This window comes from Hibiscus syriacus, unplaced genomic scaffold, assembly GCF_006381635.1.
Source record: "Hibiscus syriacus cultivar Baekdansim isolate YM2019G1 unplaced genomic scaffold, ASM638163v2 tig00110676_pilon, whole genome shotgun sequence".
Classification (NCBI taxonomy): Eukaryota; Viridiplantae; Streptophyta; class Magnoliopsida; order Malvales; family Malvaceae; genus Hibiscus; species Hibiscus syriacus.
The window spans coordinates 1,484,397-1,507,951 of record NW_024062820.1 but is presented as its reverse complement, the minus strand read 5'-3'; the positions used below and the strand labels follow the sequence as shown (position 1 = coordinate 1,507,951).

The 23,555-nt window shown below is 34.4% G+C and overlaps 4 protein-coding genes across 5 annotated transcripts; 1 reads left to right on the top strand and 3 right to left on the bottom strand.

Annotated features, from left to right (window-relative positions):
- Positions 1 to 1,842: 1,842 nt before the first annotated feature.
- LOC120137706 (AP2-like ethylene-responsive transcription factor AIL6) lies at positions 1,843 to 5,133 on the bottom strand. The gene is made up of 9 exons (XM_039153403.1): positions 4,879 to 5,133; positions 4,246 to 4,717; positions 3,988 to 4,070; positions 3,107 to 3,115; positions 2,914 to 3,002; positions 2,703 to 2,776; positions 2,558 to 2,608; positions 2,393 to 2,469; positions 1,843 to 2,300 (listed from the first exon to the last, which is right to left on the bottom strand). Exons 1-9 carry the CDS (start codon positions 5,018 to 5,020, stop codon positions 1,843 to 1,845), a joined length of 1,455 nt encoding a protein of 484 aa, XP_039009334.1. The 5' UTR covers positions 5,021 to 5,133.
- A 6,828-nt stretch (positions 5,134 to 11,961) lies between these two features.
- Positions 11,962 to 13,588, bottom strand: LOC120137795 (peroxidase 50-like). Its single transcript, XM_039153455.1, has 3 exons — positions 13,361 to 13,588; positions 13,065 to 13,265; positions 11,962 to 11,976 (listed from the first exon to the last, which is right to left on the bottom strand). Exons 1-3 carry the CDS (start codon positions 13,586 to 13,588, stop codon positions 11,962 to 11,964), a joined length of 444 nt encoding a protein of 147 aa, XP_039009386.1.
- A 448-nt stretch (positions 13,589 to 14,036) lies between these two features.
- LOC120137737 (casein kinase II subunit alpha-2-like) lies at positions 14,037 to 17,774 on the top strand. The gene is made up of 10 exons (XM_039153426.1): positions 14,037 to 14,245; positions 14,522 to 14,651; positions 14,950 to 15,144; positions 15,287 to 15,444; positions 16,075 to 16,165; positions 16,264 to 16,326; positions 16,726 to 16,808; positions 17,183 to 17,246; positions 17,357 to 17,425; positions 17,619 to 17,774. Exons 1-10 carry the CDS (start codon positions 14,073 to 14,075, stop codon positions 17,676 to 17,678), a joined length of 1,086 nt encoding a protein of 361 aa, XP_039009357.1. The 5' UTR covers positions 14,037 to 14,072; the 3' UTR covers positions 17,679 to 17,774.
- Positions 17,775 to 20,230: 2,456 nt separating this feature from the next.
- LOC120137643 (FRIGIDA-like protein 3) lies at positions 20,231 to 23,119 on the bottom strand. 2 transcript variants are annotated; one of them, XM_039153341.1, is made up of 4 exons: positions 22,986 to 23,119; positions 21,174 to 22,271; positions 20,870 to 21,045; positions 20,231 to 20,783 (listed from the first exon to the last, which is right to left on the bottom strand). In XM_039153341.1, the coding sequence occupies exons 2-4, from the start codon at positions 22,213 to 22,215 to the stop codon at positions 20,301 to 20,303; spliced, it is 1,701 nt and encodes a 566-aa protein (XP_039009272.1). In that variant the 5' UTR covers positions 22,216 to 22,271; positions 22,986 to 23,119; the 3' UTR covers positions 20,231 to 20,300. The 2 variants fall into 2 exon arrangements, with proteins under 2 accessions (XP_039009272.1, XP_039009271.1); XM_039153340.1 differs by having other exon boundaries at positions 21,174 to 22,248.
- Positions 23,120 to 23,555: the final 436 nt, after the last annotated feature.

The following is a 23,555-nucleotide window of genomic DNA, read 5'->3' as shown; positions in this document are numbered from 1 at the left end:
CTACATTTTGTACTGTCATTTTGGACCAGATTGGGTAGTAGAAGGTGCCCTCTTCAACTCTTTGACCCAAACCAAATGAAAGGTTAATATGACTTTTGGTGCCTAAGTGTTGCATTGACATGCAATTCCGTACAAGACTTTTTTTTTTTTGCAATTAGGTACTTTAGTTTTTTTGGGTGTGTGCATAATATAATTTTTATGGGTAAAGTACAAAAATGGTCCCTCGACTATAGGATACTATTTTATTAAGTCCCTTCACCATTAAAAGTTACAAAATGGTCTTTTGACTATAGAATGTTGCTTTATTAAGTCTCTCGACTATTAAAAGTTACAAAATGATCACCCGACTATTCATTATATTCCAAAATCGTCATTTTCATCAAAAAAATTGGTGATTGTCTAAGTTGGACGTTAACATGATGATTAGGATATGATAATCATTTGAGATTTCGTGATCATATTTTATCATATCACATTCAACATGTTAACGTTCAACTCAGAATACCGTCAATTTTTTAAAGAAAAATGATGAGTTTAAAACATAATGAATAGTCAGGTGACCATTTTGTAACTTTAAAGTAACACTCCATAGTTGGAGGATCATTTTGTAACTTTTAATAGTCGATAGGCTTAATAAAGCAATAACCATTTGTGTATTTTACCTTTTTTTTCAAATTACACTATTCATACTTTTTTTTATTAATACGGGATAAATATAATATAATATATGTTCAAAGATAATTCTTAACCATTTGATATTAAACGCTCAAATCCCTAACATTTGTAGCGCTCGTACTTTAAATTTTAACATTGGGGTTTTAATTTTCTTTTTCTTTAAATATGAAGGAGGCATAAACCATTAAACTTGGCATTAGAGATAAGAATTCGATGACAACGCGCTGTCGCGTTTGTAAAGAACCGAAGCTTGGATTCGCTTCACGTGGACCGATAACGCGATGTTCGGGTTATAGATCGTGACGTTGGCCAGCCAATTGGCCGCCAGATTCGAATCCGAGACCATGAAATTCGAGACGAGAACATTGTTGACTTCGATTACCGGTGCTTGTGGGTAGAGAGAGAAGGGCAGCGGTGTTTTGAAGAGGCAAAGGAGGATGGTAATGGAGATTGTAATGGCGGAAATGAGAAGGATTCTAGGGATGTTGAAGGATCCAATGGAGGTATCGCTGGCCATTGGTAAAAGATAAAAACAAGGCACGAAACTTCTCAATGTATATATAAAGAATGTGCTCTTGTTGCCTTAACCATTGACCTTTTCTTACAAGGATAAAAACAACTTGACCATTTTTCTTACATTAGTATTTGGATATTTTTGTCCACGTTGATATACTCTTTCACGTGATGACCTTAATCATATCCTAAATAATTTTCTTTTTTTAAAATTTCACTTCATTTTCTCTTCCATAGTTGGTAATTTAATACTTAAATTATCAATTTTCATCTATTTTAGTTCCTAAATTTTTAATTTTTTAAAATCATACCTATTCGAGATTTTAAATTAAAATTACTTTTGTTAATTTCAAAAATAGATTAACCGAAACTTTTGAATCACTCAAGAAAATTTAGCAAAATATTAGCTATTGAGGATTTGCCCATTCTAGCAATTGAAGATGATTAGATACTTCACAAAATCCAGCTTTCTAATGTTTCAACTACTGTTCTTTAGCCTTCAAAACAAAACCCTCTTCTTGCCAAGATATAAAAGAGGTAAAGATAAAGATCGATTCCGATCCATGGTCATTTCATCGAGTCGGCCCCAGAGAGCTTCGAACAATTCGCTTCTTAACAGTAGTTGCATCGGTGTTAGAACTGCCTCGGTTATCATTAATATGACCGGTGAGGCCATAAGAACTCAGCTGCTGGCTGCAACATTACAGTTGTAGGTATTGCTGTTGCCGATGACAATCCGGGGGGATCACAGCTGCCTAAGTTGGCAGACTGAAAGTGGTGGTACAGATTCTCTTGATAAAATGCTGTAGTTGCTGCAGCAGCTTCGTAAGGGATTCCACAAGGAATGTCGGAAACTGGCTGCATCGGAGCGAAACTTATACCTTGGCTGTTGGAGCTGCACCGTGGTAGCTGTTGTTGCTCATGGTTTACCATCGGTTTCTGGTTGGATTCAAGTGAATGCTTTTGTCGCTTAGCTGCTCCACCAACGGGAAGGGAACTCTTGGCAATGGCTTCGACATTGTATCGGTTCATCTCGAAGTTGGTCACCGCATTCACACCTCGGAATTTGATGGCCGCGATGTCATATGCCTCTGCTGCCTCCTCTTCAGTAGCTGTGAACCATATGGAAGATAAAACATTGTCAATAATATTACAGTAGTTGAAGTGGGAAAGTTCATTCATAGGTCAATTATGGTAGCTTTACCAAAAGTCCCAAGGTACAAGTCCTTGTTTCCGGCAACCCGGCCGATCCTTGCTTGCCATCGGCCTTGTTGATGATGCCTGCAAACATAAGACAGCAACGTAATGCTTCGGTCGTTCATCCGACAATCCTACAATTAGTTCTACGTCTAAACAAAAATGTGCGAACCTCGTGACACCTCGGTAAATGGATGCACCCCTTGAAAATCCACTACTCTTCCTATTAAACATCGGCAAACGGAAGATTAACCCTTTCCAATCATCCCCATCTGGAAAAAAGAAAACCAAACCCAGTGAAGTACACAAAGCTTTACCTCCGTATGGATGCAATAAACTCTTGCCTGGTTACATTCTTCATCTCTTCCAACTCCTTCGAATAATTTGCAATCTAAACCAAGGGAAATAACCATCATTAGGTTGTTCAAATAATCTTCATCTTCCGTAAAATACTTATATTTGTACGTAACAGACACATTCATACATATATAGATATATGATAAAGAAAGAACCGTGCATATATGATACCGGGAAGTTGGTGGTGGCGGTCGGACCCCAGTATTTCACGGCGGCCAAATCGTATGCCCGAGCAGCCTTTTCTTCATTATCATAACCACCTGATAAATTACAATATAAAATTTTCAGTCTAATAATTAACAACAGCAGTTTGAAACTGCATGATTAAACTTAATAGTAACTACAAATCTTAGGAGTTCCTTACCCAAGTATACTGTATAAACAAGAGTTTGAACACATCCAGGATCCCAGATTTGCATGCAAAAAGTAAAGCAGAGATTGTCAATATTCGAAATTTTCTGCATAAACCCAATCCATAATATATGGTCAAAAGAAAAACTTTCTGCTGTTAACAAGTTCAAATTCTTCTACTAGTCCTTGTAGATATGAAAAATTGTGAATCTAGTCGCCACGAGACACAAGGAAAAAAGCAAAAGCCAAATCAATCAAAATCACTGTTTCAGAATTCATACTGCGATTCAACTGTAGAAAAAGCCACATAGATAGGCTTCAGGTTGAGCGAGATGTTAAGGAAAAATGAACAAATAAAGGTGACAGTGAACAAAAATGGCGGCATATCTGCTCAAATCAAAAGAGAAAACCGTACATTTTGCAGCAAATTGAAAGTACCATTTGGGACACATATATAACATCACAGGGTCTCAATCATCTTTAAATGACTGATGAAAATGTCCCACTGCATGCATGCTTCTTTTCACTAGTCTTCTCACTGTACCCATATCCAATATTATAAATTCATATTTATATTTAGAATATTTTATAATATACTAATATTTATGTGGGTAATTATTTGATAATTGTGTATCATAGTCTGAGGTTTAAAATTATAGATATAGTAGGTGCTAATTAGATAGTACAATAACGGTTTCAAACGATATCAGATAATATTATTGTCGTAATACAACAGCTACTATAATTATAGATATAGTAGATATATAACAGTTTCCGACAATATTATTATCGTTATATAATGGTTTCCGATAATATTATTATCGTTATATAACGGTCACTATTTGATATTTAAATCCTTATCATAGCTATGCAAGATAAGAAAGAAAATGTGACCTTGACGGCCTTTTCTGGCTTGACCCTCTCTCCTGCAGCTGTTATCCCATAGATGAGCTTCATATCTACCCGTCCACCTGTGTCTGGATTGCCATTTCGATTTTTTTTTTAAAAAAAATCATATCAAATCAACATGTAATATTCTGATTTTTAAATCAAATTAAGACTTGATGATAATTAAATCATTGTTAGCTAATATTTAGCAAAAAAATACTTTTTAAAATTGAAGGAGAAGACTGATTGATGGGACATTTTTACCTGGTGACGCCTCTGTAAATCGAAGTTCGTTGACCAAATGTATCGGAGATCTTCTTTGAGCTGTCTGAGTCAACCGTAACAATGGCCTTACTAGTGTTATTTTCACTATGGTTCCCGCGTGATTCGATCGGGTGACCAGGTAACTCGAGGCGAGCCAACTGAGTTCTACCCATTGACGACGAGTCATCGACCTCCGACCCCGAGTTCGTAGAGAACGCTTGAAATCCAGTAAATTGCTTGAGATCTTGAGGCTCATATATTTGGGTTAAAGACGAACCTTGGGTTTCGGTTTGGCTGTCGGAAAATCTAACGATCGACGAAGAATCGCCAAGGAAGTCTTCAAGCTTCGGTGCTTGGTAATGGAAGCTCGTGAAAATGGAGGATTCATCCGCCATTGATGCTGCCGTTTGAGCTTCGTCGCTTTGGTTCTCATCTCCTTCAAAAAACACTTGGTTTTTCGGATTTGTCCAGCATTCAAAAAAAAAAGAGATTTTCAATATAAGGCGATTTAGTTAAGTAAAACCAGTAGGAAAATGAACTTGAAACTTAAACCCCTCGAACCTTGATTTTCTCGTATTTTCTAGACAACCAAACAGAAGAGAGAAAAGAAAAGAAGGGGAAGCTTTGCCATACCATTACCATAGAAGTTGTCGATCAGGTAAGGGGGAGAGACAGCAGAGGATCCTTCACATGACACAAACTGAGGCTCAGATGATGACCTCAACAGCTCCATTGGAGACAGTGGAAACGAAAGCCAGTTACTTGCTGATGCCATTTCATGTGTTTAAATATATGAACTTCAAAACCATTTTCTCTTCTTTTCTGAACTTACACTAGACACCAAAACTATATTTCGAGGAAACAAACAAAAGCTAGCTCAGAAACCTTTAACAGAAAAGTGATGATGCATTCTTTTTAATCTTAACCGTTACTTAAAACCGTTTCCATCCAGATAAACAACTACGACAATACCGAAGCTTAGTAAATGAAAAAGATGTTAAATGCATGCAATCTCATCTTGGATTTCTTTGAGGAATCCATTGTCTTCTTAAAGAAGGAAAATAAAAGTTCGGAGGAAAAAAATCTGTTTGGTGAGAGGGAAAGTGAGGTAAAATAAAGTTGGCGTTGGGGTTTTTAAAGGAAGCTAGACAAAGAGAAGTTATCCAGCGGCTTAATCTAAAACGATAGAACTACTGAAAAATAGAGCAAATATAGGCAATTTTACTTAAATAATACCAAATAAAAATTATTTAACTGAAGATTTATTATTTATAATATACAATTAATTTTATTTATGATTATAAAAATAATATTATTTTGTATCATAGTGAAAATAAATGGCATACGAAGAATTTTATGTCAAGTGACGAATTTAAATTTAAGGGTGAATTTTAATTTATAAAATTTTAGAGTACAAAATAATTTTTTTAGACACTTAAAAGTATAACGGCGGTTAACGTCCGAAAACCTAAAAATATAATAATTGAAACACTAATTACTTTTTTAGTAAAAAATTCTTTAAACATTAAAATATTTTTCAAAACTTAATTTAAACATTTATTTTTATATTATTCATTAGAAAATCACAATAGACATCCCCTAAAAATTAGGATGATTAGATAGTTCGCATATATATCATTGGTCATTGATCTGATAATAATTTGGACATCGAACATAAGTCTTATTACACAATACAAAGATATTTAATCCGCGGTTGTAAGGAGAATTCTACGGTGCAAACCCTTATTATAATGGTAAGTAGCCCATAAATATGTAATCATACCTTCGTTCCCGTTAACAATGCGATATAATATAGAGATCACTCTTATTCATAGACGTACCCTTGCACGGATTAATACGAGCCTCGGTCCTTGTCAACTATCTTTCAATATATATATAGAGAGAGAGAATAAATAAAATATTCTATCAACAAAAAGAAAATAAATAAAATAACTTCAACTAGGCATTTTTTAATTGAAAATTTTGATTAAAAGTATTATAATATTAGCCTATTTGCCGAATTCATATTAATATTTGAGTATAAGTATTATACTGCCATAATTATATGATAATTAAATCTACTAAAATGATTTGTTATTTTTTTTTTACTTTTTGTTGCATTAGATTACTAGTTTTTATATATTTTTTTAATGAAATTAATAGTAATAAGTAAAAAGGTTATTAATTGAACAGTGAACTTTATTGATGTTTTCCCCTCGGTTTTACACATTTGTTCTACATGCATGTAACTTTCCTACCTATGCAGTTGAATCTCATTCATTATTCGTCTGAAGGAAAAATATGTTGACCTTTGTTTTTAACACTGATATATTAAATTTTAATACTTTTAAAAATAAACACTGATAAATTTAATTCAAAAAGAAGCTAGAGATATAATACATAAATATTGTCTTCTTGTTGATTTTTACTTTAAAATTGATTCGGAATATCAAAAGTCCTCAAATTTATTTTTTCTCTTATTGATGTGCCGCTCATATCTTCTTCTTTTTTCGTTCTTGTTTATCAATTACGGCATCAACTTTAACGTTAGTTGTTGATCTTTTTCTTTTCTATATCGTATCTTTATTTTCTTTTGTTTTTTTTTATTTTCAATAAATCTGCTTGTGTTGCGCATTTTCATCTGTATTTATGACACATTTTCTTATGTTTTTAGGACTTTTTTTGGTTTTTTGGCATTTTTTATTTATATATTTTTTCTAATGGTCGTTTTGACATCGCCATTACTGATTAAGATGACTCTTATCTGATATATTGTGATCTTCTCTACTTTGGACCATCGGATTGGATTTGGATACCCGATTTGTATTCGTGGATAGTTTTTCACGTCACTCGAGTCTGATTTGCGGTTTATCGGTGGTCTTTCAATAGTTTGATCCCCTTTTGTGGTTCGTTTGTAAATGATATCAGATCTATTTGTATCTATCTTTTCTCGAGTTTCTTGGTTAGATTTAATATTTTCTTATATGATCCTTATATGATCTTAAGTTGCCAGTTTAATTCAACGATTATTGGAAATTTTCCTAATTATGTGCATATCTACAATTATATTAGGTCTAGTGTCCATTATGAAATCTTTTTAATTATTTATTATTTTATTAACTATATTCATCATGAAATTTTAATAATATTCATCTAATATAAAAAATTATATTATAAGTGAAACTGGTTGTAGATAGATGTAGTGGGGACATGGCATGCAACTGGTTTTGAGTTATTGGGATCAAAGTCTTTATATTTGGGGCGTCTTTTGCTGACTTTGGTCCATGCACTCTTGAACGGCATATTACGTCATACGTACCACTGGATACGCATACAGATCCAATTATGTATGTATATATCACACAAGTTATTTAATGAAAGGTCAAATATTTTATGGTCTTTGTTCTAATGAGCTCACCTTTATCCTTAGAATAAATATAATTTATCATTTTCATCATTATTATATTTTCGAATCAATTAAGTCTTTAAAATTATTTAATTACATCATTCTATACCCTAAACATTAACTTAATACCCTAAACCTTAACCTCTAAAACTTAACTCATAAACCCTAAATAATAGTAAATACTTTAAACAATGATGCAATTGAGCAACTTCGAGAGTTAAATTTATACAAAAACACTATAGTGGCGAAAATGATAATTCAGATCTACTAGGGGAAAAAGTGATCCTTAGGCATGATAATTATTATAATCCTAAACGTTACACGAATCAAACTACTTTAATGGTTAAAGAAATAATTATTATTTTAAAAGTTCTCAAGTTTGAGTACATAGATAAAAATATTTGAACTTTCATTATCAAATAATTAAAAGTCTTTAGAATATATATTACTAATTGTAACCAACTTATTAATAAAAATATAATATTAGAGCGTCGTACAAATACATATTATTTTAAATTATTTTTTCGTAATCACATCTAAAATGGAAGAGATATAAGATTCCATGATTATCGATATTGGATAATATTACTATTAGCTTCTACGCATGTGCTTGTCTATATTTGCTGTAATGATAGATACACAATTATTCATTTCATTCATAGGTTATACGGATCTAAAATGTTTAATTTTTATATTTTATTTATTTTAAATGTTTAAAGTTTTTTTATTAAAATATGTGTCTACCGATTATTTTGTTATTATTTAAGATATTTGACAATTAAAAAAATTGCTATCCAATCAGAGTTAGCCATGTCACATTTTTTTATTTTTCTAGAAAAATTAAAATCATTAATTTTATAAATCCATAAAATCTCTAAATTACTCAAAATCCGTAACCCTAAATCTCTAATGCCACATGTCACCGTTGAATCAACCAATATCGGTCACTCTTTATCATTGGATTCTCACTAATCGGTCACTCCTTTATCGTTACACATCGTCGCTTGAAATAAAACGATCGCATCACTTAGTCGATAATCATGTTGCACGAGATCGATTTTTTATGAAACTATGCATGTTTGTTTGTAGTTGTTGTGAGGCTACACCACCGCCGGAACCAAAACTGAACTGTCCAAACCTCCACTCATCGTCTAATCTTCTATTGTTTAAGGATATTTAGAAATTTGAGTTTCAGAAATTATAAAATTTATGATTTTCTTAGAAATTTAATACTTTTATTTTGGAAAATTGATATTAATCAGAAACTAATGTCATGTATTAAACTATTATTGATGATAATTTTTTAATGATTTGACCGAACATCTCTAAATGATAATGAAATGAAACTTTAAACAATTTTTTAAAAGAAGAAATTATTTTTTAAAAAAATAGGAAATATCTCAAATTATAATAAAGATTTACAATTACAGTATTAAATTAAGCAAATAATTAGGAATTTGTCTATAATAATTGAAACAAAACTACCAACTTAAGATCACATAAGTATCATACAAGGAAATATTAATTTTAACCTAGAAATTCGAACAAAGATAGATACAAACAGATCTGATCGTATCGGCAAACGAATCACAAAAAGGGATCAAACTATTGAAAGAGCACCGACAAATCGTAAATCAGACTCGAGCGATGTGGAAAGTTATCCATGAACGCAAATTGGATATCCAAATTCAATACGAGGGTCCAAAGCATGGAAGATCAACAAGATATCAGAATAAACATCATCTTGATCAGTCGTGGCGATGTCAAATCAACCCTTAGAAAAAATAATAACGAAAAAACGGCCAAAGAATCGAAAAATGCAACAACAAAAAAAATGTGTCATAAAGACAGATGAAAACATACAACACAGGCAGACTTTTTGAAAATAAAAAAAATAATATAATATAAAAAAAGACAATAAAGAGTACCGACAGTCAACAATTAATATTAAAGTTGATGTCGCTGCCGATTAACAAAACCAAAAAAAAAAAATAGATGAGCGGCGCACTAATGAAAGAAACCTAAGTTTTTTTTTAGAGAAGACGGTGAATGAAAACACAATAACTTTAAACAATTTAAATGGTAACAAAATAAATGTTAAACAAATATTTTGATCAAAATATTTTAGGTACTTAAAACAAACTAAAGGTATAATTTGATCACTTATTTTTAATTAAAATTTCAATTAATGATAATATTCTTTAAACATGCGTGTTATTTGTTTAATCTCGTGTTAATATTTTTATAAATTCCAAAAACTGGCCTAATTGCTACTTTTGACCATTGACTGAAAAGCACGTGCGCGGCATCTTTTTATAATACCGATATATTGGTTGATGATTCGGCGACGCACGTGCATCCTCAGCCTTCCCCGACAATATATACGATAATGATAATAATAACCATTAATGTCTTCACTTCCATGTTTTTTAACCTCTCTTCTCCTTTAAAAAAATTCAGCGGTGAGATAGCAACATAGCTGTAACTAAGCTGTAAAAACGGATCTGCTTAGATTCAAATACTTAAATCTCTTATTCTCTATTCGGATTCACACTTGTTTCCAATACAATGTGATTATTCAGGAAACAATTAACAATCATGCACCTTAAAACAACTAAATCAACAACCAGTTGCATTAGTATTATACGATTAAATATGTCATAATTAAAAGTCAATCTACAATCAATCGCGATTATTGCAATTTTAAGCAAAACATTCAAAAATAATATCACTATTTAAGGCTCAATCCCACATAGTATTGAGAACAAGTGTTGGTAATGCTCAATCCCATATAGTATTGGAAACACTATTGGGAATGGTATTTAAGGCTTGACTTTCCCACTTCTTTGTTGAGTGATAGAGAACAAGTGGGACTCTCGCGCGCCGCCGCCGTCCGTCTCGTGGTCGTGGTAATACGTGTCTTTGACACGTCCGCGCGAATAATATCTTTTTAGAGTAAATTCTTAAGAAACAAATGCAATACCACCAGTCGTTGCGATTTTGGACTATCGCAACGAATTTGGAATAAATCGCAACGCGAACTTCGACTATCGTTGCGAATCTGGAAACTGATTTGCGATACCAGAGATCGCGTTGCGAATTATCGATCGCATTGCGATTTAGTTGGTCATTTTGCCAAATCCAAAAAAATTTGGTTAAAATCGTATATTATAAGACATTATTGGTCACTGAGGTTATTTTCTATTTTTTTTATTAAACAACATATTCATTTGAATTTGAACGTGGTTTTATGTTTGGGTTGGGGGATGATTCATTTGTATCTTATGCATGATTTTAGTCTTATGCTTATGGTGGGGTTTATTTAAGGTGGACATGGGTTGGGATTAGGTCAGGTTTCGGCCAACCCGACCCAGTCAAAAAAATTTACATCATTCACCCGACCCGACTTTCTGACATAAAACCCGAATACGACCTGAACGACAGACCCGAAATAATAATAAAATAGTATTTTCATTAAATAAAAACATTGATTTAATTGAAAAAAATATATAGAGAGGGGTATTATTGTAATTATTCTTAAATATATAAGGTAAAATTATTTTTTTTTGTCAGGCCGGGTCATGCATTTTCACCCTAAACCCAAACCGATCCAAACACCACCTTTGAAAAACCAGACCCGACCCAACCCAAATTAAAAAAAAACTCGGCCCAATCGGGTTGAAACCGTAAGGTTCGAGTCCCATGCCCATCCCCAGTTTATTGTTGTTTGCAAATGGCGATGTTAAAACTTAGTTTTGGGGATAACAATGAAGTGAAGTGAAATGTTATCAAATCTATTACACAATTGGAATATTCTATTTTATCACATACTCTATTTTATAGATGTTAAATATATTTATTTTCGTCCTGCCTTTATTTAGCTCTTATTAATAATTTATATTTTTTAAAATTTTAAATGTAAATAGCTACGAAACATAAATTAACAAGACGAGACACACAATTATCATAATTACTTTATATTTATTTAAAAAAATTATCTTGTAAACTCATTAAACTTCATGTGTGATAAAAAAGTGTTGTTATTCTAGAAGGTCATCGGGTTAAAATAAATGTATATGAAGGGTGCGTATTATATAATTAATAAAAATCTGAGAATATGTTACCTTATAATAAGAGCCGACTATTAGGTTAAATACCCTCAACAACTGCTCAGGTCCTAACTTTTAAAAGGGCCTCAAAATTTTCAATATATTTTTTTTATTTTTATAATTAAAATCCTTAACTTTTTAATTTTTTTTTGTCTCTTTATAATTGAATCTCATAATTTTTTTTAATATCACTTTTTACATTTATTTCTTAGGCCTCTGCACGAACCAAATAATTTCAATGATAAATGAATTGTTATTATTTCTAGATGTCCAGAGTTCGAGCACTAGAAATGCCAAGGGTGTGAGCGTTCAATATCAAATGGTTGGGAGTTATCTTTGAACAAATATCGCCTTGTACTTATCTTAGGTTAATAAAAAAATTATTGAGGCCCCTTATTTTTCAATATCAATTTTTTTAATTTTACTTTCTATATTTATAATTGAAGCACCTAATTTTTTTAATCTCACATTTTACATTTATAATTGAGTCTCCTAATTAATCATTTTATATGATTTATTAGTATAATATTAAATTATTTTTTCAAGTGATGGAATATATTTTCGTTCTATAAAAAATCTACTCTTTAGTTTTGCTATGTACGAAAACATGTTCGAGACAATTCTCCTTATAATCATCCCAAATTAATAAAAAAATATTTTTTCGCTGAAAAGAAGAATTCTGATGCAGTGGAAGGGCATTTTTATTGTCGCGGAAAAGTTTAAAGATAATAATTTAAGGTAAAATTAGCTCAATAATCCTCGTGGAATAATTGTTGGATTTATATAGCATCCAGAAATTAATTAGCAATTTACGATAATTGTTACGGTGATTAAAAACTCGTAGAAAAGGCGATTTTCAATAAATATATTTTTTGATTGAAACTTTATCACTCCCTATTAACAAATTCTAATAAAAAAAATTAGATATATATATTTTAAAATTTGTCAAGTGCATGTAACGAATTCTAATAAAAAATATATTTTCTTAAAACTCATCAGTTTAATGTGATGAGTTGACCTCTATTGTCGTAAATTCCAAAATAAATTTTAGAATGTCCTATTAGACTTAATAATTTATCCACTTGAATTATTGTCAGATTTTGTCCTATTTTAATGTTGGGGAACGCTAAAGATTTATCAAAGATTAATTTAAAATTAATGAATGTTTTACAATAGTAGAATAAAAATGCTCATGAGAAGAATAAGAAATTCATGTTATGATTATGAGAATAAAAATACAAGAACAGAATTTGATTTCTCTCCTTTTGGATGTACCTTCCTAAATTGAAAGAAAGGGGACAAACCAGTGCAATAGCATCTCGGGTAGCCATTGCCAATATATCAGCACAAGAGACCTTGTTTCTGCAAAGCGGGACCGCATCCCCAGCTTCTTTGGCTTTGATCACGGTGTCGAATCCGTCTCCGGCTAACGACAGGTTATCAGGGTGATCCTTTTCGGCCTTGTTGCCACCGGACGACGCGATCATCGCCGAGGCATCACAACCCTTTTGAAAAATAAAAGAAAATGCAGCTAACATTAGTACAAGAAAGGTTGAACAAATTTAGCCAATATGGACACGAGGGAGTTCTTTCAATGTACCTGCACAAAGCAATCATGGAAGAAGAACCGGACCTTCGCCGGATCCGTGACGAAAGTTTGTCGGAAATTCTTGGTGACAGCATCTCTAACAATGTTCTCTACATTGGGACATGTTTTGCGGTAGTAATTTTTTCTTAGATTAGCTGATGCTGTACCAGGAAACAAGCAGAAACCAAGACATAAGGAGAGAAAAACGACAAGTACAAGACTATTAAGGGATCGATCCATTTGATCAAGAGCTAAATAGACAGGAAAGGGTTAATGTCCATATCATTGTTAATTTTTGGACATACTCTAATAATCTCTCATTAATCGCAGGACAAAACCACTCATATATATAATACCAGATAAATGAATGTGTCCTTTTATATTCAACTCTTTTTCCTCTCCATATAAAAGGAATATGTATCTTTAGTCCTTTTCAAGTATTTAAGGATATTTTTGAATAAAATTTCAATTAAAATAATAATTTAATTCGAAAAGAATCTTTCTATTATATTATTAATTCAAATAGGTATCAAAATTGATATATCTCACGTCTAGGACGTTTAGAACAAATTAGATTTCTTCATAAGTCGGATTGTAAACCCGAATCAGCTTAGACTAAAGGACAAGCAATTAAATAATGAAAATAAATGGGCCAAGCCTAATTGGCTTGAATGAATGAAGCGCCAACCTTCCACTTTTATTCTGCCTATTGCTAGTTTGCGCCATGTTCACCTCCCGCCTTCCCTTCGCCCACCCCGGTGGCGATAACCCTGAGATCGACGAGTTCTCCTGTCCGATTGGCCGACGAATCATGTCCAAATCTCGCGTTTATACTGACATCAACGTTCTTCGTCCCAAAGAGTACTGGGATTACGAGTCCCTCAGAGTTCAATGGGGGTAACTTTTAAATTAATTCATCGAAAAGTTCCTTGATTATTGGATTTTCCCTTTGATTGTCTTAGTTGAAAGTTACATTAGGTTTCGTCGAGTAATGCCTATTCAGGATTTGTGGAATTAAGTTAACGTGATCTTTGAATCTTACTAATCGTGTTTCCTCTGATAATTTGTGTAACATTTTACGTATAATCCGAATCTTTTTGTTGTTTGATTCAGTTCATGATTGGTGTAAATTCCTTCCCCCCTCCCCCTTTCTTTTTCGTGTTTCTCTTTTAGTGATCAAGATGATTATGACGTTGCTCGAAAAGTTGGAAGGGGAAAATACAGTGAGGTTTTTGAGGGCATAAATGTCAACAACAATGAGCGTTGTATTATCAAGATCCTCAAGCCTGTCAGGAAAAAGAAGGTTAGTACTTTTGTTGTCTGTCAAATTGATCAGGGTTCGAGTAAATTTATATGAGAAAATCTTAAGGCATAATATCAATTAGACTATTTTACTTGGATTTGGATGTGAATGTTGGATACGAGCATGTCTTTGACATGAGTATGTTAAATTTCTTTTAAAAAAGAGAAATATATGTACTTAGTGTAATAATCCTTGTACCTTTGCCCAAATATATGTCAAACATGGGATTTTATTGGAGAATCATTGGCTATACATTATAGAAATAAGCTTTATTTATTATTATTGCTATTATTGGCAGATAAAGAGAGAGATTAAAATCCTTCAGAATCTATGTGGTGGTCCAAATATTGTTAAACTTCTTGATATCGTGAGAGATCCGCGCTCAAAAACATTAAGCTTGATATTTGAGTATGTCAACAGTACAGATTTCAAAGTTCTCTACCCAACTTTGACAGACTATGACATTCGCTACTATATATATGAACTTCTCAAGGTAACATTATGTTCCTCATCCTAACTTTCAATGTATTGAATTTTGCTCCATCATGATATTATTTAGTGATTGCTTGTTGGAGGGTTCTTGACTTGCATGTTTGCATTAAAGAATGATAAGGAGATATTTCTTTGCTTTGTAGGCGTTAGATTACTGCCATTCGCAAGGAATAATGCATAGAGATGTCAAGCCTCACAATGTCATGATAGATCATGAGTTGCGCAAACTTCGCTTGATAGATTGGGGACTTGCGGAGTTTTACCATCCTGGGAAAGAGTATAGTGTCCGTGTGGGTTCCAGGTAATGCTTTGAAGACATTAAACATCATGAATCATATGACCAACTTTCCCCCTGTATACTTTTTTAATTTTCAAGATTGCTTATTTTAATGGTGACATTGAAACAGACTAGCATTAGATATTTGTCCTTTTCTAAAAAAATTAAGAAAATTATTTTGTGATGAATTACATGTATGCTTGCTGTGCTATACCTTGAAGTGGCTTTCCTATCTGAATTTGCTTTGCATTACATTCGTATCGATGCAAAATGTAGTACAAAACTCATTAACCAAGACAATCTGTGAGAAATTAGATAGTACCACGTTTATTTATTTTTAAAGAGCTAGCTGGATGCCTGAATAGCACTGCTGCTTTATTATTGTTATTATATTTTTTATAGACAAGTGCTATTACTTTCAACCATTAGAGGATGAGAAGAAGCTCCAGAGTTCAGGTCCTTTAGATTATGCTATTCTTTGATACAAGAACCTTTTAGAAAGGAGGAAAGACCTATACTCTTTTAAGAACAACACAAATAAACAGATTTGCATTTTTTTGAATCTTAATACAGTTCCAAGTGTTTTCCTTCGGTTTACTGTGTCAGATACAATATAGATTCAATTCTGAGAAGTTTAATTTCCCTCCTTCTCAGGTACTATAAGGGGCCTGAGCTTCTGGTAGATTTGCAGGACTATGATTATTCCTTGGACCTGTGGAGCCTTGGTTGTATGTTCGCAGCAATGGTGAGAAATATTCTTATTCTAGTTTAAATGCATTAAGCTTTGACTTGAAACTTCTATATTGGGTGCCTAATAGTGTAATTACGATCTTGATTGAGTAGATATTCCAGAAGGAACCATTCTTCTACGGCCATGACAACCAGGATCTAGTTAAAATTGCCAAGGTAATATGCTCCTGCAGATTGGCAGATGTTATTGTTGCTGAATATTTATTTTCCTAATCATTTGTCTTGTTAAATCGACTTTCCAGCTGGTATAATGCATTTTTTTTACTCCTACCAGTAACGTATTAATCTAGATAATTGTATTGTACCTCGTCCAACTTATATTATCCATCTTGTTTTTGTGATCTACTTCTGCACAACCTTTTCAGCTAGTGCTGTTTATTGCTATTCTTTGTAGATGCAGCATTATCCATGCAGGTTTAGATTTAATTATTTATTCCTTCTTCATAGTCATTACTTGATAAGGGATAAGGGGTGTACTTTACGGCTTTCTTAACAAAGTTTTGCCAGTTTATGCTGATGCTACTAAGCTTTCGACTGTCATTAATGTAACTTCAGGTGCTAGGAACTGACGGGTTAAATGCATATCTGAACAAATACCATTTAGAGCTGGATCTTGAACTTGATGCTCTTGTTGGAAGGTATATTAAGAATTAATATGTCCAATATGTAGGTTCAATGTTACTCTGTCTCCAGCGTGAGTGTCTGGTATGGGTATGTGTCTGGCATGGGTTGCTTAATTGTTTCGAAGTTTTTATATATACTTGGAGGGTTCTTGGAGGGTCATATCCCAATACCTATATCCGAATACATGCTTGATATGGGTTTTTTAAAAAAATTGAAGAGTCAATGCAACATAGTGCAGGATTTCGTACTTATCATGAACAAAAACTCTGGTTAGCATTAAGTCATGCTGTGCACCCTATGGTGTTGCAGTTTCACACAAGGATGAGTAGACATGTTCATAGTGTGCAATGTAATTTTTTCTCAACGTATTTGGTATGTTGTTTCTCAGGCACAGCTGCAAACCTTGGTCCAAATTTATTAATGCAGATAATCAGCATCTTGTTTCTCCAGAGGTTATTTTTCTTCTAGAAGCATACTATTAGGAAGTTGAATACTATAAGTTCCGTTACAGTAAACTAAATGTTAATAGTAACTTTCATTCTTTGAGCTCTTTGACTTTCAGGCTATCGATTTGCTTGATAAGTTGCTTCGGTACGACCATCAGGACAGGCTAACTGCGAAAGAAGCCGTGGTAGGTCTATACGTGCTAACACTCGTCCGAATAATGGAATTGGGTATATGATTTTCAAGGACTCTCCCAATACATGAAAAGGCTTTAAAAAAATCCGATCATTCTGGTGTCCGATGCGTACAGCTGAGTTCGAGTAACGTAGTAATGAACCCCCATTGCTTGGCATGTGATACAATTTAATTTCATGCTGCAGGCCCATCCTTACTTCTCTCAAGTGAGGGCAGCCGAATGTTTCAGGATGCGCACTCAGTAAACGGGTACACTCGGGGTTCCTTTGTAAAGCAATCAATCCAGACTCATTTGGATGCATTTATTGTATTTAAATGTTTATATAATCCTTAGAGTTAGGAAAGTTGAAAGGGTTGTGTATGAAATATTTACCATCATTTAAATGTTATTTAATCCTCAGCAAACGCATGGCATGTTTGATCATATTTTTATGATATTTTAATTAGATATGAATTTTAAATTGATTTTTAGTCAACATGCATTATTTATAAATTAAGGAAAAAAATATTCTCTGCTTAAACGAATTGAATATTAATTAAATTGATCAGCAAGTAAATATGTGGACCAACTTTCCTTATTGGTCATATGCAAATCCTAGAAATTGATCAGCAAGTAAATACGTGTACCAACTTTCCTTATTGGGCATATGCAAATCCTAGGTTAAAAAGAGTCTTAAATTAATTTTACGAAGTAATAATTGTTTTTCGTTTTATTAAAAGTTATAATGATATATTTTATCAAATTATTAAAATTAATTTTATAGTAACCATTTAGGATTGCATGTGGATATTAAATTAGAGGTCATATGTTATAGTACCAGAGATTGTGTGGACAATTTCCCTATTGGAGTTGGGCTCGAGGATCAAATTAACTATGACTTTAGCCCTGACAACTCTATGGCAACAGTGGACCTGAAAGAAGATGGGGTAAATTATTGCTTGCCTGGGTGGGCTCGAAACCAAGTAGGCCTTATGGATAAAACTTATCTTCGGCTATTGGTATTGAACTAAGACAAAGCTAGGGCTCTTGGGAGATCGTATCTGATAGCTTAACCACTCGCTCGTCAATTCTATGGTAGTTTCAATTTTGGTGCTGGTTTACGTAAGGAAGGGAGCGCTTCGCCCTGCAGTGATCAGAAAGGAGATGAGGAGGCATATTAGAGAATCTTTAGAACAATCGGACTGCCCGAGTCATAACCAAAGTGTGGTTGGGGCCGACGATGAAATTGGAGAGGAAGTCGATGCAGTCTGGGAGGTGAGGTAAGCCGATGCGGTCTGGGAGGTGAGTAAGCTTGGTGGCAAATGGGCGATGTCAGAAAAAGTTAGAGCTCTGGAAGTCGAAGTTAGGCGGTCTGCATGACGGCAAGCAGAGGAGATTTTTCAGGTTTTATTCTCGGTCTCCAATGAATCTATCTTTAATCACTTGGAATGTCAGAGGCTTTGGAAGGAGGGAGAAGTTAAGAGCGGTGAAAACCTTAATTACAAAGTCAAAGGCAAAAATGTTTTTCTTTCAGGAAACGAAATTGGCTGAAGTGAACGTGTCGATGTGTAGAACGTTATGGGGTTAAGGGAATCTGGATTGGGTTTTTAGCCCGGCGGATGGTTCAGCTGGTGGTCTTATGTGCCTTTGGGACCCTAATTTTTTTGTAGTATCCTCGAGGATTGTGAGCAGAAGGTTCATTGCCTTAGTCGGTTTCATTCCCAGCAAGAACTCGACATGCGGGTTTCTAGATGTTTACGGTCTGTCAGCTGATGGGGAGAAAGAGGAGTTCTTCAGTGAGCTGTTAAATTCAATTGCCAATCTTTCAATTTCGTGGTGTGTGTGGGGAGACTTCAAAGCGTTCATTCACTCGGAGTAGAAAATTGGAGCGTCCATCAATTACAGGGTTATAGGTTATTTTAGGAATTTCCTACAGCAGTATGGTTTAGTGGATCTACCGTTGGCGGGTGGATCGTTTACCTGGTTGAATAACAGGGATAATGCGACATTTGTAAGGCTTGATCGTTTTTTAGTTTCTAATGATTTTCTGATGTTTCCTGCGACAGTACAGAAATTGTTGGCGAAATCTCTTTTCGACCATAATGCAGTAATACTTGAAGAGGATACGGTAAATTGGGGACGTAAGCCTTTCCGTTGTTTCAATTTTTGGTTGGATAAGAGTAGTTTTGTCTCATTTGTAAAAGCTGCGATGAAAGACGTTGAATCTGTTCACGGTGATGAGGAAATTGAGACTCTTCTACATGTTGCCAAAAGAGCTGCGATTGGTTGGTCGAAGGAACAATCTTTTGATTTTAAGATGGAGATTGGGGACCTTGAAGCAAAGATCAATAAGACAGAATCAGATTTATTGGCGGGTAGGGAGAACCAAAACATAATTGCAAAGCTAAGATTAAGTAAATCCGGGATGTTGTTTTTGTGCCGTCGGTGACGATGGGGGCCTTAGTGATTTTCAAGCTTTCGAGAAGGCTTTATGGGCGAAGCGCTAAGGTGGTGCCGAGGAAATCGGCGTCGTTTAATAAGCCTCGCGTACTTGAGCCGGAAGCGGCCGAGGAATTCCAACTTCCTTTAGATTGAAAAATGAAATGCCTTTTGCTTGCCTCACTCGAGCTTTTATTTAGTGTTATATGTTTGGTACAAAATTGCAGGTCCGAAATGTATGCTTATGAGTATATTAGAAACTAATAAAAATCTGTTAATTTAAGATTTAAACGGAAAAAAAAGATGAGTATAGTAGAAACTAATAAAGACCTGTTAATTTAAAATTTAATATTATCAGTTAGCATCACAATTCACATCGGGGGAAAAAATCTTTGATGAACTGATCATGCATCTATGGTGAACTTTAATATTAACAACAACAAAAAAACTACATAAATGGCTGCTGTGATGGTTGCAATCCGCCGCCACTGTAGCTTCCATAGTTAGATGTAGCTGCATTGTATGACGGCGTCCGAATTTTGTCATCTTGAGTATAGTAGTATAATCTTTGATCATTGGCTTGAGGGGTGTAGGACGGTTGGTTCGGGACTTGATAACTGCAGGGGTTTGGACCGGCATGAGTATACCTTTCTGGCATCCCTGTAAAGGCAGTTCTTTGGCTGTAAACCGGTGGAGCTAGCCTACCTGGAGGTCCCCGAAATCCTCGAAATCCACTGTTGGGTCTTGATTTCTTCCGTGGGTGATATTTACTGGAATCTCCCCCTCTTTTCTTAGAGTCTGCTTTTGCTTTCTCGAGTTGAGCCAACCTTTTCTGGAGTGGATCAAGGGAGTAATCTGATTCTAGACCATAGTCCTGAACACATCTTACTACGGCTTTCAAGGCAGCAAGTTCTCGTGCATTTATGTCATCCTGTATATGAAGAAATCACCGGTTGGTATTTTACTGTAGAGATAAATCATAGTAACGGATCATCATTCGGTATAAGCATACATTACCTGTGAACCATCAGCACCACGAGAGCCCCCGCCCTTCCCTTGTGAGTTTCTCCGCAAATCTTTCAAGAACATCTTCAGGAGGGGCACAGGAGGAAACCTTTCGGTAAGCTGGAATGCATGAATAAATCGTACTGCATCGACTTGTCTCCCGCTGTTAATCAATAACTCAACAAGACCTGCCATAGTAAGACTTGGTTTAGCAAATCAACAGAAAACAGTGGTATAGCCATCAGGAAGACACAAATACATTAGTGTTAACTTCAGATTCATCGTATGGAAACAATGGTCCTGCCTCCATACCGACCTGGCATTTTCGGTGTTAATCCAAGGGAACAGCAAAGCTCAGGTGCCTGCCGGCTGTGAGCAACTACAAAAACAAGCTTGCAGAGTTGTTCTTTCTCAAACTCCGAAGCGATCTTAAAAGCAGCAAGGAGCTGCAAAAATGCTTCAACTTCCAATGAATTGTCAATGGCAGCCCCACTGCCTGCATTAGACAACTTAGGTTTCCACTCATCAGCAATTGCCTTGGCTAGCAGCTTGATTTCAGGGTTCAAAAGGTGAGTATTGTCGGGGTCAAATTTGGCCAAAAAGCTAGCCATGGCTTCTAATAAGACGACACAGGACTTGCGCATGCCCTGAAGGGAGGCATCCGTCTTATCCACCGTTTGAGTTGTTTCATCCGGAGGGTAAAACCCCTCCAGTGAATTCAGCACCAAACGGGCTGGTTCGCTTGCACTTTCAAGTGCAAGGGGATGTTCCCGACAAATGTCATTAAGAAATTTCAGATTCGCTGTTATGAAATTCCGAAGTCCTTTTGCATTCATTTGCTCACTAAAGTTTGTCAGCTCTGGACATGGCTTAACAATGGCAGCCATGTTTTCAGTATTTTCACTTGTTTTACAAGGAAAGTCCTCATCAGGGGAGTTTTTATCACCAACAGAACTGCTTACCTTGGTGTCTTCGTTTTCCCCAGCATCAAGAGAATATGCAATCGTTGACTGGAAATTTGCACGTGCCTCAGCAATGATAGCAACAGCAGCATCTTTCAGCTCCTGGACACGGTCTAAGTAATCTTGTTCCTTAGCAGCAACAATTGCCTCCTTCTCAACAATCAATGCAAGAGATTCAGCTTCCTTCACCTCGTATTCCTTCTCCTTAGTTTCTAGCTCCTCCGATTTCTTCTTTAACTTCGCCTGGAGATAGTGGAAATATGGTTCGATTTCTGTCCAATGAACCTTGTTCTCTGAATCATCCTTGAAAGCTTCAAGTTCATGAACCGCCTTATAAAGCTGATCTATCAGAGATGAAGCACAATCACTTGCCTCGTGTTGCTCAATTCCAGCCATAGATGCCCAAAGTCACCGGTAGTTCAAGACAATGCAATGAGAACCAATTGCAAATTCTTGAATAAACAAACATAAAGAATTAGCAATATAAACATAAAGAAAATTTTCATGGAATATCGGAACCAACACAGACTACCCTAGGCAGGAGTAAAACATTAAATACTTTCAACATCTCAAAATAAGTCTAGCGTCCATGCGCTACCTTATCAAGGAACCGGAACATCGATAGGATTAGGAACATTAATCCAGAGCTTGACTACCCAATGGCGGTGGAATGCCATATTTCTGGAGATGTTATAAGAATTCAAATAGAAGATAATCCCCAAATTCATGTTCTTACTTCTTTGCACCAGGTCTGAAATCAGCTATTCAACTATTCAGGACTCTAAAGAACCCTAATGTCATAGCAATTGATAAAAGAACGAACATGATAAAAGAAGATGAACATTCAGTTCCAATTATCAATTATTTAAAGCATGAAATTCGCCTATATTAATTTGCATTGAACTTTTCACAAAATCCCAAATTAAATCCCTTGCTTTCTCAACACCTCTGAAAAAAAATCCCTGATTTTATCTTCTTTTTTCCATCCTTTGCTATATAAATATTTTAAGGCCAACAATCTACATTCTCGAAACAAAAAATCCAGATATCCAACAAAATACATAGATAAAACTGGAAAAAGATTTTTTTTTAAACATTCAAATATCCAACAAAATACATAAAACAAAAAATGGAGAATTTCGGCCGTCAAATTGAAAAAAGAATACCTCAGCTGTAGATAAAGAGGTTGAACACAAAATCAATGAAGGTGAGGCTTTGGGTGCAGAGGGAAAGGAAATGAAGAAAACCCCAGTGTTTCTTTTTCTGTCATGCAAAGGGTCCGTTTCTTTTTCTTGTTTTTCTTCGTCTTCCCCCCCCCCCCCGGATTTTGTAGAATATTAAAAAGAAAATTCTCTCTCATTCAATAAAAAAAAGAAAGAAAGAGAATAATATTCTCTGGGTTTTGGTCCATTTGTTTAATAAAATTGGGCTCAATCCCAATTTACAAGGCATGGTTTCCATCATTTTCTCGGACTTTCTGTTTTTCTTTTATGGAGCCAACAAGAAGAAGCTTTTGTTTAACATTTTTGGGTTCAGAGCCTATTCTGTCACTGATTGATATTTAAAGTGTTTTTTTCAATACAGCAAACGAGTAAATTATTTGAAAAGATAGGGTAAGTATAAGTTTATTTTCAGACGTACAATAATTTGTTTACAGTGTTCATGTAATTTGTTATGTTGAGATGATGAATTTTAATAAAAAAATTATTTAAATTCGACGACGAATTATAATAAAA

Bases quoted from the DNA above. Each gene is read 5' to 3' on its own strand.
- LOC120137706 (XM_039153403.1), bottom strand. From the start codon at position 5,020: ATGGCATCAGCAAGTAACTGGCTTTCGTTTCCACTGTCTCCAATGGAG. The intron at 2,777-2,913 runs GTATCATATATG...CCCTTGGTTTAG, and splicing joins CCGCCACCACCAACTTCCCG to ATTGCAAATTATTCGAAGGA. The intron at 2,301-2,392 runs GTAAAGCTACCA...TATGGTTCACAG, and splicing joins CTTGTACCTTGGGACTTTTG to CTACTGAAGAGGAGGCAGCA.
- LOC120137795 (XM_039153455.1), bottom strand. From the start codon at position 13,588: ATGGATCGATCCCTTAATAGTCTTGTACTTGTCGTTTTTCTCTCCTTA. The intron at 13,266-13,360 runs GTACATTGAAAG...ATTTTTCAAAAG, and splicing joins TCCATGATTGCTTTGTGCAG to GGTTGTGATGCCTCGGCGAT.
- LOC120137737 (XM_039153426.1), top strand. From the start codon at position 14,073: ATGTTCACCTCCCGCCTTCCCTTCGCCCACCCCGGTGGCGATAACCCT. The intron at 15,145-15,286 runs GTAACATTATGT...TTTGCTTTGTAG, and splicing joins ATATATATGAACTTCTCAAG to GCGTTAGATTACTGCCATTC. The intron at 17,247-17,356 runs GTTATTTTTCTT...TTTGACTTTCAG, and splicing joins AGCATCTTGTTTCTCCAGAG to GCTATCGATTTGCTTGATAA.
- LOC120137643 (XM_039153341.1), bottom strand. From the start codon at position 22,215: ATGGCTGGAATTGAGCAACACGAGGCAAGTGATTGTGCTTCATCTCTG. The intron at 21,046-21,173 runs GTCGGTATGGAG...TTACTATGGCAG, and splicing joins ATTAACACCGAAAATGCCAG to GTCTTGTTGAGTTATTGATT. The intron at 20,784-20,869 runs GTAATGTATGCT...CTTCATATACAG, and splicing joins GTGGTGCTGATGGTTCACAG to GATGACATAAATGCACGAGA.